The sequence below is a fragment of the Doryrhamphus excisus genome, linkage group LG6 (assembly GCF_037039965.1).
Source record: "Doryrhamphus excisus strain RoL-2023G ecotype Guam linkage group LG6, RoL_Dexc_Guam_v1.1, whole genome shotgun sequence".
Classification (NCBI taxonomy): domain Eukaryota; kingdom Metazoa; phylum Chordata; class Actinopteri; order Syngnathiformes; family Syngnathidae; genus Doryrhamphus; species Doryrhamphus excisus.
Genome location: NC_136362.1, coordinates 20,995,615 through 21,012,022, shown reverse-complemented (window position 1 = coordinate 21,012,022; position 16,408 = coordinate 20,995,615). Strand labels below are relative to the sequence as shown.

Sequence of the window (16,408 nt, the reverse complement as noted above, 5' to 3'; positions counted from 1 at the left end):
ATGTTTTGCCAAGTTTGAAACTTTTTTACCCTTGCAAGGTACTTTTTTCTTACAATACAACTAACTTTGTGGAGGTCTTTTGTCTGTGTGTGTGTTTTTAAGGTTTCCAATACACACATTAGCTGTGACAGTTTTCACAAAGGGTGACAATAACCATAGAATCGGAAAAGATATGTCTGTTTTGTACAATATCAGCGTTAATAGTAATTAAACATCCATAACAATAATTGGAGCAATGCAATTATGAACTACTTTAGTTTACATTTTGGCAATACCGATAAAATGGGTTAGTAGTTTTACTTTATTTTAGTTTCTTGTCAAGGATTGTGTTTCTCACTTGGTGGGGGGGCGGGGCATACTAAATATTTTTTGCGTCAATCTTAAACCAACTAAATTTTATTTTACAAACCTTCTTGTAATTGTCCCTTTTTTACTTTTAAATGTGACCAGAATAAAAGTGGATTTAAGGGGGTGAAGGATTACAATTTGACATCAAACAGAGCCTTTGGAATTGAGGCTTCGTACTATTCCGTCCTGCTTCGTCTCTTTCCGTTCTCGTCAGCGTTCCCACGCGGCCTCCTCCCTCCCTCCCTCCCTGCGCCGCGCTGTGCTGGAAAATGGCTGTGCAGGGGTGCAGGGAGTTATGAACGGGAAAAGAAACAGGGAGAAGTGAAAAAACAAGGACTTTGTACAACTTTCGTGCGCCGCTGGAAGCCGTCGTGTGCATTCGAGGTATTGGTAGGACTTTTGTCTGCCATTTTGGAGTGTCTGAGCCACGCAGCTAAAAGTGAGAAGACTGAAGAAATATCCACGGGTGAGTTTTTCCCCCCTCAAGTTATTGCACATTTCCAGTACAGCAAAGCAGCCACTGTAACTTACTGGAAAATGGTGGAAGTCTTGCAAGCGCGCCATTCAGCTCACTTGAGCCTCATTTTTAAAGTTTCACCACGCTTTTCTAGTGTTTGCCAAACGCAGTTTTTAAAAAATACAATATTTAGATGTTGCTAGTCGCCTTGTGCTTACGACGTATAGCAAACTTAGCTAACTCTAGTTTATTTTAGTCAAAGTGTTTTTATCTACTTCTTATTCTAAAACAATTGAAGTTGTGTCATGGGCGATTATGCGAGTTATTAATACACTTCTTTTGGTTATATTGCTCTAAGTGGACTGAAAGTGTAGTTAATGTCCACGGCTAATTCAATAAATATAAACAGTTGCATTACTCTGCTAACGGGTCACCGTTTAAGTATTACAAGTGTGCTACATGCTAATTTACCAATCAAGGATTTAATGGAAAGTGTGCCAAACAAAATAAGCCATTTATGTAAAAATATTCTGCCACTATATGTCAACAAATCACACAAAAATCACAAAAAGAGTGCTCAACGTCACCTCCAAAGTGGGATAAATCTGCAGGGTTAGAATTATATGTATGCGTTTGACCAGATGGAGTACAGCTGGGGTTATTTTTGTTATATGTCCTTTGCCAGGGAGGAACCGTTAAATTGAAATTGCTATTTTATCAAAATAGCAACGGGCGAGATCTTTGCACAAGAAATAATTACATAATTAGATATAGTTAATGGTTGAAGTGGAGAAAAAGCAATACACTTTATTACTCACATGTTATGAGAACATAGTTTGCTATGTGTGGGGGGGTGAGGGGGGGGGTGCTTTGAATATTAGGCAAAATCCTTGACAGAAAAACAGAGTGGTATAACATTTGGAAAACTCTCTGAGCATTTGTCTTATTTCTGTGAGATGGTATAGTCTAGGCCAGGGGTCCCAAACACGCAGCCCCACTAGTTTGAGGCCCCCGCCTTGATATGAAAGTTTAATGTTAGTGCGGCCCGCGCAAGTTTGATATGGATGCTGTATGGTATCATGTACCCAGAAAAAAATATTACGTTTGATTAATGTTCATGTTAAAGGTTAAATAACTGTTAATAGTTATCCTCCCTATCCGTGTGGAAGTGGTAAGTTTTTGGCTATTTAAGTTTAAAGGAAATAACTTGAAGGCTACCGTTTAGGTCGCTAGCTCTCTAGTTTGCGAGTTAGCATGTGTCTCAAGACCCTGCAGTTGCGCAATATGTTGTAAATAAAAAAAGAGTCTAAATGTGACTATAGTCGTGTTTTGTCATGTCTACAGGGCTCTAATAATGCTTTGTTCATTTTAATCTGAAAAAAATAATTTGTCTGCCCACCAACTATATGTGGTTTCTTAAGTTTTTATTATTTGCCCTTTTATTATTATTATTATATTTATTATTTATTACTGATTGATTGATTTTCTTTATTCTTGATTTGTTTATTTATTTTTCATCTTATTTTGTGTAGAAAAATAAAAAGTAAGATATTTGAGAACAGTGGAATGTTTTATCAGAGCTTTTCGTGTAGAAAATCGAAACCAAAGCAAAGTTTATTCACTTTTCTGTTTTTAATAGTGGCCCCCAAGTAAATTGAGTTTGAGACCCCTGGTATTCAACTTTCCTCCAGAAAAAACTACAAATTATTATTATTTTTTTAATTGAAGTTGTGCAATTTCACATACATTTGTGACTTTACGTGAGCGATTAGCAAATCTTTGCGAGTCCTGAGCTCAGCGATCATCAAACGCTAAATTACGGATGCTGTTTTGCTTTGTCCTTTTGCCGCACTTATTCAAGGATGATGTCACACAAAATCATTTATTGGCAAAGTTAAAGGGACCGTAAGCAACTCAATCCAAATGGAGTAGATGTTACCAGCAGTGGTTTAAATGACTAAACTGCATGAAAATTAAATTGTCACTCACAGCTTTCTTGTTTACACCTACGTTTACAGTGATATCTAAAGTTAGTAGCTAAACTTTGTCAAATAGCTCACAACAAATAACTAATGTTCAGCTTTGTTACATTTGCATGACTGTTAAGAATGCCGAAAAACGGAAATCCATGAGCATATGCAAGATGAAATAATTGTGATTGTAGTATTACCAAGGTATCAGCTGCTGATCTACAGTATGTAGAAGATTGGATAAAATCGGCCGACTCGGTTGCCACGTAATGTTCGTAACTCTGGGCCGTGCATGGTGTGCATGTGGTATTGCGCCCCCAAGGTGGTTGCCACTCGAGTCCCGCCAGGAAGAAAACACCACACCACCATGCAGACTTGGTGTACCGTGGTGAAGTTTCACAGATGTTGGATGTTCGTCTCCGTAGCTACAGTGGTAGTTCCCCCTCACTGCACTGTAACCACTGGTTGTTTATACACTTTAGCAACTTATTTTTGCACTTGTATGAATGTCGAATGGTTACTTATCATTACCTATCTGTGTCTACTGATTTCGGTGATGTTGTATGTATGTTGATGAAGTTTCGGTGATGACAGTTTGACCCTGAAATTGATTATTTCTAGTTTCAGAATCGATGGGGTCGGGGAATCATTTAGCAACACACTGCAGCGTTAAAGCAAGTGTTGTCTTCGACGTTAAAATTTCCAAATGTTCTGCCAGTGGTCCTCGTTGAAAGTGACTCTCTTCAGGCACGCAACACAAGGTTTTTGTCTGATTTAACAGTCATGCTGCTTTTACATTTTGAAATGCCCAAGCCTCCATTTTAGGAGACGGAGTCGTCACAAGCTCCTGAAAGGTTGGCCTGTCTCTCCGCTGTGGCGCAGTAGATTTTTCACTTCCATGTGGCTCCATGGCCCACGGCCAGGCTGCATGCGTGGTTCCTCAGTCGTCAGTCAGTCGCTCCTCCAGCAGCACGGCCATAAAGTCCCAACACCAGCAGTAATGATTCCCTTACATTTAGAAGCTAATCTTTTTAAACTTCCCAACCATATTTAGTTTATTTTGCCTGTATCATCTTGCTCATATAAGGTCCCAGGACATAATATTCGTCATCATTTTACCAAAAAGCTATAGTGAGAAGTGCTGCAAATTTTGGGAGTGGATTTGCAAACACCTGAACAATGACCCAGATAGACTTAAAGATCGATGAAAAGAGAAAAAGTAATAATGATTGGCTTTGTGCTTACTGAAACACAGAAAAGATCAGTTAGTACATTAACGCAAATACTGTATACATTTTGACAAATACAGTATTTTGCAAATATTTATTTCTTAATTGGGGAGTGAGATAACTTTAATTTCCTAGACTTATGTTCATGTATTTTTTGGTCCAAATTAGTAAAACATCTGAAATCAGATAATGCTTTTTGTGTGTGATGTCTAGCCATAATATTTCTTTATTTACATATTTAAACAGGAAAAGATTAAAAACAATCAGGCCTGACTCGGCATACTTGCTGTGTTTCAGCAGGTTCCTGCTCTCCAGAACATAAACACATACAGCATCAATTACTACGGCCAGCATAGGACAAACACAGGCAACCCAGACATGCAGAAATTGGGGAAAATATAAGGGCACCTATTGATACATTTCTGTAATAATATTCTAAAAATATAGTAATGTATAGAATTGTTATAGAACCCAAACAAGGCATATTTGGTACGTACTTACTCATTAGCAATAAAGCACAGTGTAAATGTCCATTTAAAAACATTAAATCTATTAAGAGCTGAGCTGTTTTATGCACACAGAATGTCACAAATGCAAATTTCTATCATCTTATCTTGAACAAACTATTCATTGCTAATAAGCCTGAATCATTGCGTTCTGTTTACATAATTATTGTAGTCATGTATGGTTGAAAGTTTGAAGTTAATATAAGGACAATACTAATTGTACAATTTGAAATTGCCATGAAAAATAATTTCCATCCATAACTTTGTATAATATCCATTGTATTATCATTATCATTATCATGTAGTACAGGGGCCAAATGGGGCCCGCAGGACACTAGTTTGAGGCCCCCGCCTTGATATGAAAGTTTAATGTTAGTGCGGCCCACGCAACTTTGAACTTTGAACTGTTAATAGTTATCCTCCCTATCCATGTGGAAGTGGTAAGTTTTTGGCTATTTAAGTTTAAAGGAAATAACTTGGAGGCTACCGTTTAGGTCGCTAGCTCTCTTGTTTGCGAGTTAGCATGTGTCTCAAGACCCTGCAGTTGCGCAATATGTTGTAAATAAAAAGAGTATAAATGTGACTATAGTCGTGTTTTGTCATGTCTACAGGGCTCTAATAATGCTTTGTTCATTTTAATCTGAAAAAAATAATTTGTGTACCCACCAACTATATGTGGTTTCTTAAGTTTTTATTATTTGCCGTTTTATTATTATTTATTTATTTATTACTGATTGATTTTCTTTATTCTTGATTTGTTTATTTATTTTTCATCTTATTTTTTGTAGAAAAATAAAAAGTAAGATATTTGAGAACAGTGGAATGTTTTATCAGAGCTTTTATTGTAGAAAAATGGAACCAAAGCGTAGTTGTTTAAATTTTTTTGTTTTTAATAAATGCGTTTTTTTTTGGAAAACCTGATGCGGCCCAGTCTCACCCAGACCCTAGCTCCAGTGGCCCCCAAGTAAATTGAGTTTGAGACCCCTGATGTAGTATCATTAATATACCAGCCTTCCTTCTATGTGAGGTTGATTACAGTATTATTTACCCAGTTACTCGACTCCATGTTATGTTTTTCATCCTCATAAAAAAACGCCTTTTGAGACAAAATGTTGGCAAATGATAAAGAATTCAAAGAAGGAAAAGTCATTTGTGTGTGTGTGTGTGGGGGGGGTAAAGGTGTAGTTGTTTGGGTCAGATGTATGATGGCTGCCTAGAAACATTTTCTAATATTAGAACGTTTCCTTGATTTGCCCGGCTTCTCTGGTGACTGGGTAGCACATGGTCAGGGCGGCAGCCAATCACGTCGCAGGGAGAGCTTTCCCTCGCTCTAGCAACAGTGAGTTACTTGCTGCCTATTCATTAATTATTTTCCTGTGGTCTCCCTCAGCCGTTTGGAGTCTGCTGACAGCAAAGTGCTCCTGTCTTTTCCCTGCTTTCTTTTTGCTCTCCTCTGACTGAATAGAAAGTTGTTCGGAAAAGAGGGATGGATCTGGTGATGGTGAGCTTGCCAGCTGCTGCTTTGCACGGCGACCTGCTTCAGCACTATCCCAGCACGACTCAGACGACTCTTCTTTCACCTTGTATGACTTGCACCACTTTTCGCGTGCTGGAAGCAAGTCGTAAAAAACGGATTCATGCACGACGACGCTCCCTGCACGGCAATTTTTCCTCGTCCTTTTCTTCAACTTGTTTCCCGCCAGAGATCTCGGACTATAAACAAACAAGACATAGCAACCAGATAAACCACGGGACTTTTTTGCTGAGTGAGGATGGGGAGGGGGGTGTCAGTCGGAGGCAGGACTGTGGGTGTTTTGGGGAGGGGGGGTGTAGAGCAGGTGGAGGGAGAAGGGAGGGGGTAGGGCTAAGGGGGGGGTTATGGTGGTGTGAGGATTGCGGGCTGTGGTTGGGTATGCCAGTGCCACGTGTCTAGCCTGGCACCTCTTGCTTCTCGACTGGGAAGGATGTTGGAACGGAGAGTCTGGCTGAGTCTGTCCGGCTTCTCTCTCAACCAAAAGTGGGGTGAGTGTTGCACTCAGCTGCATCCTCTTAGCACGAGAACTCCTCGATCGCTCCCGTTTTGTTTTTCAAATAGGAAAAATGACGTTGAGAATCCGAACCATTTGCAGTTTGGCTTTGTCGTGAAGGGACCACAGTATCATGTGGACTATGGTTCCAAAGCATGCCTTTCGCTATCCAATGCTAACCAGTTTGTTGAGGTGGGGGTGTTTTTTCGGGTTTTTTTTTACCTTGTGCTCACCTACTTTTATTTTAGAGTCTGCAGTGTATCACTCAAAACTGCAAGCATTCGGCTAGTCTTTCTTAACTGATTGCACAACGTCGGGCCTTGCAAACCAGGCCTATGGTTATTTGGTTTGGGGCGTTTTTTTTTTTTTTTAAACATCGCCTTAAATAGCTGGTAACTCCTGCCACAGAACACCAAAACTTGCATGGACTTTTTCAGGCTGTCGTAGCTTGTATCTACCTGCATCGCCGCTAACGTGACCATTGTCCTTGGCTGGTCTACAGACTGCAGATGTTGTTCTTAATCTGCAAAACCCTAATCTCTTCTCCTCTTCCTCGCTCGCCATCTCTTCCCTCTCTGTAGTTGCCATTTCAAGAATGTAACTTTGGGACGTTTGGGCCTGCTCGCCTTTGAGATGGTATGGAAAAGGATTTTCACCTATTTTGTCTCTAGAGTTCGATTGAAATGTTGCCAATAACCGATTTTCTATACCAATATGTGTGTTGGATGTAAAATTATAGTCTTTTGAAGTGGCGATGCTGTTCATATTCGGTACTTGTGTACTTGGCTTTGCGTTTTTTTATTTTGTGTGTTGCATTATGTCCTTTTTTACTGCATGCACTGTTGATACCATGTCTTTTTACACTTTTGTTTTGTTTTATATGTCTGGCTTTTTGCTTGACTTAACCGTCCGTTCTCTGTCTGTCATTTTGCTAGAGAGTGATTTAGCTCTTTTGACAGAATGAAGCCAGAAATATTTCGGAGGCAACACAGAGCTGCCTTCTTTTTCTCTCCTGCAGAAAGCAAATTGTTTGCGAAGGCTTCTGCATGTTTCAGAAAATTCTAGTTCACCCCCACCCCCAGCCTGAGTGCAGATCCGTTTTTTTTTCTTTCTTTTCGCATTCTTGTTCTGCAAAAACATTTTACTTGGAACACGCAATCATTTGCAGAGATGTTGATTTCACAGTCAAAGTTCATGTTTCTTAGCAAATTTTGGTGCCTCAGTTAAAGCTGTGAGTGTGTGAATGTGGCGTGGAGGGAATGGAGGCTCCTGTCCAGGGACTCAGTCTGCTGTCGGTTGTGACGCAGCAGCATCATCCGATCGCTGTCCCTACCGAAGACTACACAAATGCATGGAGCGGCCACTGTTTGCCATTTTTATGCACGTTTAGGCTTCGTTTCACCTAAATACTGTATGCGCTGCTATATTTATCCATTATTTAACAGCAGCTTTTTGGATTCCATGCTAGCCGTTTATGTAAATAGAATATGAATAGCATATTTTTGGATCACTTTTCACATTTGTCTCTTTTTGGGGTTTTAATGTCCTGCAGGTTGGTCATAATCCCTGTCCAGAACATGTGGGAGCTTTACAGAAGCGAAGAGGATTAAAGACCGTCCCACTCTGCCACTGGTACTCCTGATTTAGACCACTTCATTCGAACGCGGGGAGCCAGCAACGCACAGCCCTCCACTGGCAAATTTCAAACCAGGCTGATCCAATAGCATCCAGCCAGCAGGTCTTCGCCGCTTGAAGGAGCATGTTGCCTACGCTCTCCCTCTGCTCCATCATCTGGCTCAACCGGGGTATCAAGCTGAGGAAAGTGCATCACTTTACCAACACCGGTCAGGTCTGAAATAGCAGTCGGAAGGTCAGACTTGTGAAAATGCTTCTCAGCTTTGGGTGACTATCGACCCCTCGCTCCCCCACAACCACCCGACAACATCATCTTTAGTGACTCATAAACCTTCCTGGTTTCTCGGCCTGCACGAGGCCAGCCATTGCAGGCCAAATAACGCTCTGTCGGTGGCCATTTTGAATTGTTCTTCTCAAGCAAAATGGCGACGGAAGGCTTCCAGTATCGTGCCCTCTACACATTCACCAAGGACCAGGAAGAAGACTTGGAGCTGCAGCCGGGGGACCTCCTGATCGTGGGCAAGGCTTCGCTCCTGTCCATGGAGAACTACCACGAGGGATGCGCGGAGAAGCCTGAATGCCTCGGCTGGCTCCTCGGGTACAACGAGCGCTCCAAGCAGAGAGGTGACTTCCCTGGAACGTATGTTGAATATGTGGGCCCCGTCAAGATGGCTCTCCCGTCCAGTCAACCCCGGTCTCAGCGACCGCTCCCTGCTACGCCAAGACCAGAGACATGTCAAGGTAAGGACACTTGTGTTGTTTTTAATCAGTGTAGTCTATGTTTTTTTTAAATGAAATGTGCTCATGCCATGTTGCCATCGCAGAGCGTTATTATTTATATTATGTTATTAGCACTCATTAGTACTCGTTTGTTAAAGCGGTGAGTGACTGTTATTAAGACCTCCAGTGTAGTCTCCGCTTGGGCATCTCTGTGTAGAGTTTGCAGGTTCTCCCCGTGCGCGTGGGTTTTCTACGGATACTCATGCCTCCCACATTCCAAAAACATGTTGGTGTTAATTGGTGACTCTAAATTGTCCATAGGTATGAATGTGTGTGTGAATGGTTGTTTGTCTATATGTGCCCTGTGATTGGCTGCCGATCTGTCAAGGGTGTACCCCGCCTACCCCCCAAAGTCAGCTGGGATAGGCTCCACCATAAACTCATCACCCTATTGAGGATTAAGCGACGTAAAAAATGCAATTTGCTTAAATGTGTGTTTGTTTTTTTTACTAATAATATTCAATTAGGGGCGGCGTGGTGATCTAGTGCTTAGCGCGCAGACCTCACAGCTAGGAGACCAGGGTCCACCCCCAGCCATCTCTGTGTGTCTCTGCATGTTCTACCCGTACATGCGTGGGTTTTCTCCGGGTACTCCGGTTTCCTCCCACATTCCAAAAACATGCTAGGTTAATTGACAACTCCAAATTGTCCATAGGTATGAATGTGAGTGTGAATGGTTGTTTGTCTATATGTGCCCTGTGATTGGCTGGCCACCAGTCCAGGGTGTACCCCGCCTCACGCCCAAAGACAGCTGGGATAGGCTCCAGCACCCCCGCGACCCTCGTGAGGAAAAGCGGTAGAAAATGAATGAATGAATATTCCACTACAAAATGTGAGGGTACAATGTTTGAACCACAATGTAGCAAACGCCAACTGTCATGAATTTTTCTCCTTTTGGAAGTTTATTCCTTTGCTTATCTTAGACTATTCGACACACACATGTGACTTATAACCTTTGTTCCCATTTTAGGATTTAATCAAAGACTCATTCAGCCACAACTTGTGTGGCTCTGCTTTTATCATCACAAGCCCTGTTTGTGAATTGAACTTAACATTGCGTGATGCCAGCCCAGCCTGCGACTCATTAACACTACACTATACTATACTGCGTCAGCGTCTGCAACGAGCCACCCCGCTGTTCCATTCGTCCCATCTAGACAAACATCGGTTTCCTGATTCCTTTTAGTGCCGATACACTGCATACAAGCATACACTGTTTTTTGGTAAAGCTCAGTGCCTACGTTTTTATTAGGGATGTTCATATTGGCCTGAAATTGAGACATGAACTCATGTTGGTATTTGCTTTTTGAAAGGTTGGATATATGGCACATTATTTAAAATTGACATTGCATATTCCAGAATTTGTTATTTTACACCCACAGTGTTTATTTGTGAACTGCATCAAAGTACAGGAAGTACTGACAGGAAGCAATACGTACAGCTAGGTGAATACACATCTGCAAGTTCATACTTGCAAGTCAATACTGGGGCCAAAACTGTTCAACTTGTGCATCAATGATATCTCCAAAGTTACGAAAGACTTAAAGCTGGTGTTATTTGCGGATGATACCACAAAAAAAACAAAAAACAAACAAACCTTCAACTGTATTATGGAAAGCAGGAAGTGAACAAATGTACCAGATGGAGGGGTAGGATTTAATAAGCTTTGCTTCTTCCTACTCCTTTTGGACATGTGGAACTGTGAACTGATTATGTGATGCATTCAATTGTAATCTGATGCATGTTCAAATGAAATAAAACCATTACCATTTATCATTAATTCAATAATAATTATATAATAATATGTAATACTTATATCGGTATTTTAAAAATATAGATATTTTTATTAAGCACGACATGAAAAACAAGCATATTGTTCATATTGATATGGACTGGATTCGATGCGGAGGTTTCATGTTTCAATATGGCGCCGCCCTAGTGCAAGTTAGTGAAGGCAGCTCTGTATTTTGCGCGCCATTTTTAGTGTTTAGTGCTTTATTCCTACTCTATTGTTTTTTGTGCCATACTGACTCCTAGCAAGTGTGCAGCTATGAATGTTCATCTTGTTACGTTTGTAGCTTACCTCTTGCGCCATTGTTTACACTCGGTAGCAGCTGTTAGCTTTGAGCACCCCTTCGCTACGCCGAGCGACCGGGGATTCCCTTCTGTTTTATTTTTTCTTTGTCGAATGTATTTATTTTTACAACTCAGCATTTAGGACAAATTTAAACACAGAATCTGAGCACAATAGAAATGGATTCCATTCCATACACTGTATTGCACGTTTAAACCTGATTATCATTTCATTAGAATACAGGCTAATAGATATTTCCTCTGGGACTATAAAGTTTTCATTAATTCCAGGGAAGCTTTACACCTTGGCAACACCTTCTGGATTTCAGCTCACTAAATGTACTGTTGAAAAGAAAAATTAATGTCACTTTAAAACATGACTACATTTCAGTATGCCTTGAGATGATTATTTTATTATTGTGGTTTGGCAAGAGGAGTAAGAGGAGAAATGTCCTTGCGCGAAACCCTAAATTCCTCCTCGGTCAAAAGCTGTATTTCACTGTAATTCTCCCTGCTTTTCTGACAGATGGCCATAGTTTGGCGCCGAGCATGTAGGCTGTGAACTCTGCTTTACCGCCGCTTGAGCCAATTGGCCATTTATTACACACTGAAAAGTACAGTGGCCCCCATTCAAGTGCATGCTTTTAAAATTAAATTATCTGTTTTCTTTTGTGAAAAATAGCCTTAATAATACAGCTTACAACATTTGTGATGCCCATCACCAACGTTTCCAGTGCTCCTCTGAATTTCAAGAGATTTACTTTCCCCCGTAAAGGCAGGTGGAGCTGTTCGGGGTTGTGGGGGGTCGGCAACAGTGTCCTGGTGCTTTGACAGGCACTGAGACAAACCAGTTGGGCAGCAGGCGTTAAAGTGTTTGTGATTTGGTGAGACAGTAGCACCGAGTGAAACCTTCGTTCAGAGGGCGGTGGGAAAGAAGGAAGAGAGAAGGCGGCGGTGCAGTGCATGAATAAAAGACACTGCAGTCATTTGACAAATTCTAATAACTGGTATCAGCATACTGTATGTATCAAATTGTAATGCGTAGTGTGCCATGAATATAATTATATTTAAGATGCCGTTGGTGGTTTTTTTTCTTTATATTTGGGCTTAATGTATAGCAAGAGGATAACAATGAGAGGAGACATCTTGACCTTTAACCATTAAATGTACATTAAACAACGTGCTGAGGTTGGACACAGTAAAGCAGTAATTCAAAATATTATTAAATATCCTGAGCATTACAGAACAAAGAAGTCCAATGGTAGATCCAAAACAATTAGAACTGTGCTGAGCCGGAGGATCTGATTGGCTGTCCATCAAGACAGTCTTTGACCCAAATCAAGGCCCTGACTGGTGTCGAATGGAGCGCATTTAGTGATGGCGTCTATGGGGAAAAGGGTTTCAAAAACTATTGACGAATTCAAACCCCACAAAACTTTGGCAGGGAGCATCAAACATGGGACATTGAAAGGTGGAGAATAAAATAAAACTAACCTTGACGGTCCAGATGGCTTCCAACATTACTGGCATGAAAAGGAGATCCCACCTGAGATATTTTTTACCCCACACAGTAGGAGGGGTTCCATCGCGATCAGGTGGTGCAGGGTCGTCAAATGGTAGATTGTTTATTGTTGATTAATTGTTTTGACTTTTTCCTGTTAGCATTTGCTATCAAACATTATCGACATGCAAAAATTGACAATGATTATGCAAAAGACAATGCAGCTCAAGTCAAGGCAACATATTCAAAACTTTTCCAATTCATTATGAAATACTAGTTTTAAGATATGTAAGTGTATAAAACACATATTTCTATAGTGGAGTTCATGACACAAAGTAAAGCCATCAACTAGTTGACTTTTTTTTCTACATAACTATCCGCTACAAGTGAAAGGATAACTTTTGTTGGAGGGGAGCAAGGGCGAATCAGGAGGGAGGCTTAATGTCAGTTGACTGATGTCATATGACATCTACAAAGTGATGTTTACACGTGGCGATCTACTGGTAGCTTGCTACTGACATAATGGGCACCCCTGCCTTAAAAAGACCTAAATACGGCAAAATGCTGTAAGTATCACGTTATCATGCATGTGCCTGTTACCACATGGTAAAAAAGCATATAAAACCATAAAACCTTGTTGGAGGTTTTAATACAGGCACCATAGGTGTGTCCTATTATGTGCAATAATTACCTCTCTCTTTTTGCTCTTTTTCTATCTTTAGAACGCACAGAAAATAGCAAGACGTGCGTTAATGTCTTTATATAAAGATTGTGGATAATGGAGGGGGGGGCGGGGGGTTTGCAGTTTTCCTTTTAAGTAAATTTGATGTGTAGAATTCCTACAGCTTGAACCGCAGCAGCTGTTGAACTCTGGGGGGGGAAAAAGCGTCTTATGTATGTCTCATCACCAGAGGTAATTGAGTGTAGGGAGGATTGCAAAGTTTATAGTGTGTCTTTGTGAAAATATCCTATTTTACAACATGGACAACTGCAAATTATAGACACAGTTTATATCAGGGGTCTCAAACTCAATTTACCTGGGGGCCACTGGAGCTAGGGTCTGGGCGAGGCTGGGCCGCATCAGGTTTTCCAAAAAAAAACAAAAAAAACGCATTTATTAAAAACAGAAAAATGAATAAACTTTGCTTTGGTTCCGATTTTCTACAAGAAAAGCTCTGATAAAACATTCCACTGTTCTCAAATGTCTTCATTTTTATTTTTCTACACAAAATAAGATCAAGAATAAAGAAAATCAATCGGTAATAAATAAATATAATAATAATAAAACAGCAAATAATTAAAAATTAAGAAACCACTTATAGTTGGTGGGGAGACAAATTATTTTTTTCAGATTAAAGTGAACAAAGCATTATTAGAGCCCTGTAGACATGACAAAACACGACTATAGTCACATTTATACTCTTTTTATTTACAACATATTGCGCAACTGCAGGGTCTTGAGACACATGCTAACTCGCAAACTAGAGAGCTAGCGACCTAAACGGTAGCCTCCAAGTTATTTCCTTTAAACTTAAAAAGGCAAAAACTTACCACTTCCACACGGATAGGGAGGATAACTATTAACAGTTATTTAACCTTTAACATGAACATTAATCAAATGTAATAATTTTTTCTGGGTACATGATACCATACAGCATCCATATCAAACTTGCGTGGGCCGCACTAACATTAAACTTTCATATCAAGGTGGGGGCCTCAAACTAGTGTCATGCGGGCCACATTTGGCCCGCGGGCCGTGTGTTTGAGACCCCTGCTTTATATGCATCTAGCATGTGCTACATCCAAACTCACTTTTTGCCCAGCATGGAAATTAAACGACATTTTAGCCCCACCAATATCAAAAAAATATTCTCTTTTGAACCACTCTTTCCCTGGCCTCACTTTAACTGCCTGCTGAGATGAACCATGGCCTGGCATGTTTGCAAACTCCTCCCTTCTCCTCGTCCAGCCTCCCCTGCCTCCCACCCTCCCTCCTCTCTGCCTGATTCACATACACGTCTGATACTGTCTCTGGGCCGCCATAAACCATGTAAGCCAGGCCATTTCTCAGAAAGGAGAGGCCTCCACTTGCGCTCCCTCCCACCCCCCACGCTACTAGGAAAACACTTTCAAAGAACCCATGAAGGGGGTGGGAGAGTGGGCTGAGACAGTAGAGAATGAGAAAGATGCGGACAAGCTGAAAAGGGAAGGAGGTGAGAGGAATGGTGAAAGCCGAGGCCACACCATCCATCCCGTCTGCAAGCATAAGAAGCAGCTGTGTTTGATTCCTGAACATTATACATGTTTCACTTTGCACAGCTAGAGCAAATGTTATTTTCCTGCAGCACTTCAATTTTATTTTTTTTCAGTGCCAGAGCAGTAAATGAAAATAATTTAAGCATGACGCTGTTATGTTATGACTTCAACATTAATGACTCTACTAGCAGGGACTGAAAAGGCACATTTTGTGGAGGTGCTTATTGTTGGCACGAAGGAAGGGAAGTTATGAGCCCAGGATGTTTCTTCCTTCCATGCCATAGCCAGTGCACTTCAGCTGCGGGGATTTTGCTCATTACACCAACTAAAAGCGAGCTTAATCTTTTTGTGGATGAAATTGCAGGTATCCACAATTGCATGTACGGCTATCTTTTTTATTCTGCATGGAGTTGAATCACATCCATATCTTGCCATGCATTGTTTGTCCTTTTCAATGTTGCCAAGCAATGACAGGGCCAGTTTCGTATCTTACTTGGTTGATGTGCTCTTGTTTTTAGAGCATTTTGAGTGTGTCTAGAGGCAGGGGTCTCAAACTCGCGGCCCGCGAGACGCTAGTTTGAGGCCCCCACCTTGATACCAAAGATTAATGTTGAAATGACAGCTTAAAGCTGTGTGCACACCGGACACAATTAACATGATTTTGCCTCGCCCATACTGTTACCCTACCCTGTTACCCCACCCTGTTTTGCTTTGGATTAGCAATGAAGCTAAAGGCTATGACGCTGGGTACAAATAAATGCAGGAAATGATTTGGAATAAAAGGGAAAATAAACGTCAAGATAAAGCATCTCATCAAACATGTTGTTAAAGTTACCACGCTGATCCCAGATGGAATTGAGTACGATGCTAACTTGCTAATTGGGTAAAATTATTAAGTTTCATTAATGTTCATGTTAAAGGTTAAATAACTGTTGATACTGTATATTTGAATCTGAAAAAAATAATTTCTCTACCAACTGTATGTGGTTTCTTACGTTTTTCTTATTTGCTGTTTTATTATTATTTTACTTATTTATTACTGATTGATTGATTTATTGTCTTTATTCTTAATTTGTTTATTTATTTTTTTTAATCTTATTTTGTGTATAGAAAAATAAAAATTAAGATATTTGAAAACAGTGGAATGTTTTATCAGATATTTTAGTGTGGAAAACCGGAACCAAAGTACTGAAAAAGTGTAGGGTATAGCAGAAGCAAAAGCATTGAAGATTTTTTAATAGATTTTTTTTCCCAGCTTTTAACAAATGCGTTTTTTGGGTTTTTTTTGAAAACCTGATGCGGCCCAGCTTCACCCAAAACCTGGGCCCCAGGTAAATTGAGTTTGAGACCCCTGGTCTAGAGCCTTTTTAAGAAATGTACCATGCCTCAGTAATAACACATTAATATACTTATAGACTTCTCTTTTTTCTAATGATGTTGACATGGTGGGAGAAGTAAAGATATTTTTAGTCAAGTTAATGCAGAAAACTCTTTTCTTGTCCATATTTTATGACACATATTTGCAAAGTAGCGTAACCAGATCTAGGCTTGTGTGTCGATCATCTGGGTGTTTGACTTGGGTCGTTGAGGCTGACTTGAACACGTGCGGCGTTGAAGCATGTCGTG

At 40.5% G+C, this 16,408-nt stretch overlaps 1 protein-coding gene across 4 annotated transcripts in view; it reads left to right on the top strand.

The window, feature by feature from the left end:
- Window positions 1-615: 615 nt before the first annotated feature.
- The window catches only part of pik3r2 (phosphoinositide-3-kinase, regulatory subunit 2 (beta)), a 34,673-nt gene continuing 18,880 nt past the window's right edge, over window positions 616-16,408 (top strand). Inside the window, exons 1-3 of one of the 4 annotated variants that reach the window (XM_058067089.2) lie at window positions 616-814; window positions 7,119-7,173; window positions 8,090-8,913. In XM_058067089.2, the coding sequence (XP_057923072.2) occupies window positions 8,595-8,913 (319 nt within the window). In that variant the 5' untranslated portion in view covers window positions 616-814; window positions 7,119-7,173; window positions 8,090-8,594. Of the gene's footprint in view, window positions 815-6,391; window positions 6,533-7,118; window positions 7,174-8,089; window positions 8,914-16,408 lie in introns of those variants that run through there. The other 3 variants (XM_058067087.2, XM_058067088.2, XM_058067090.2) reach the window with 3 other exon arrangements.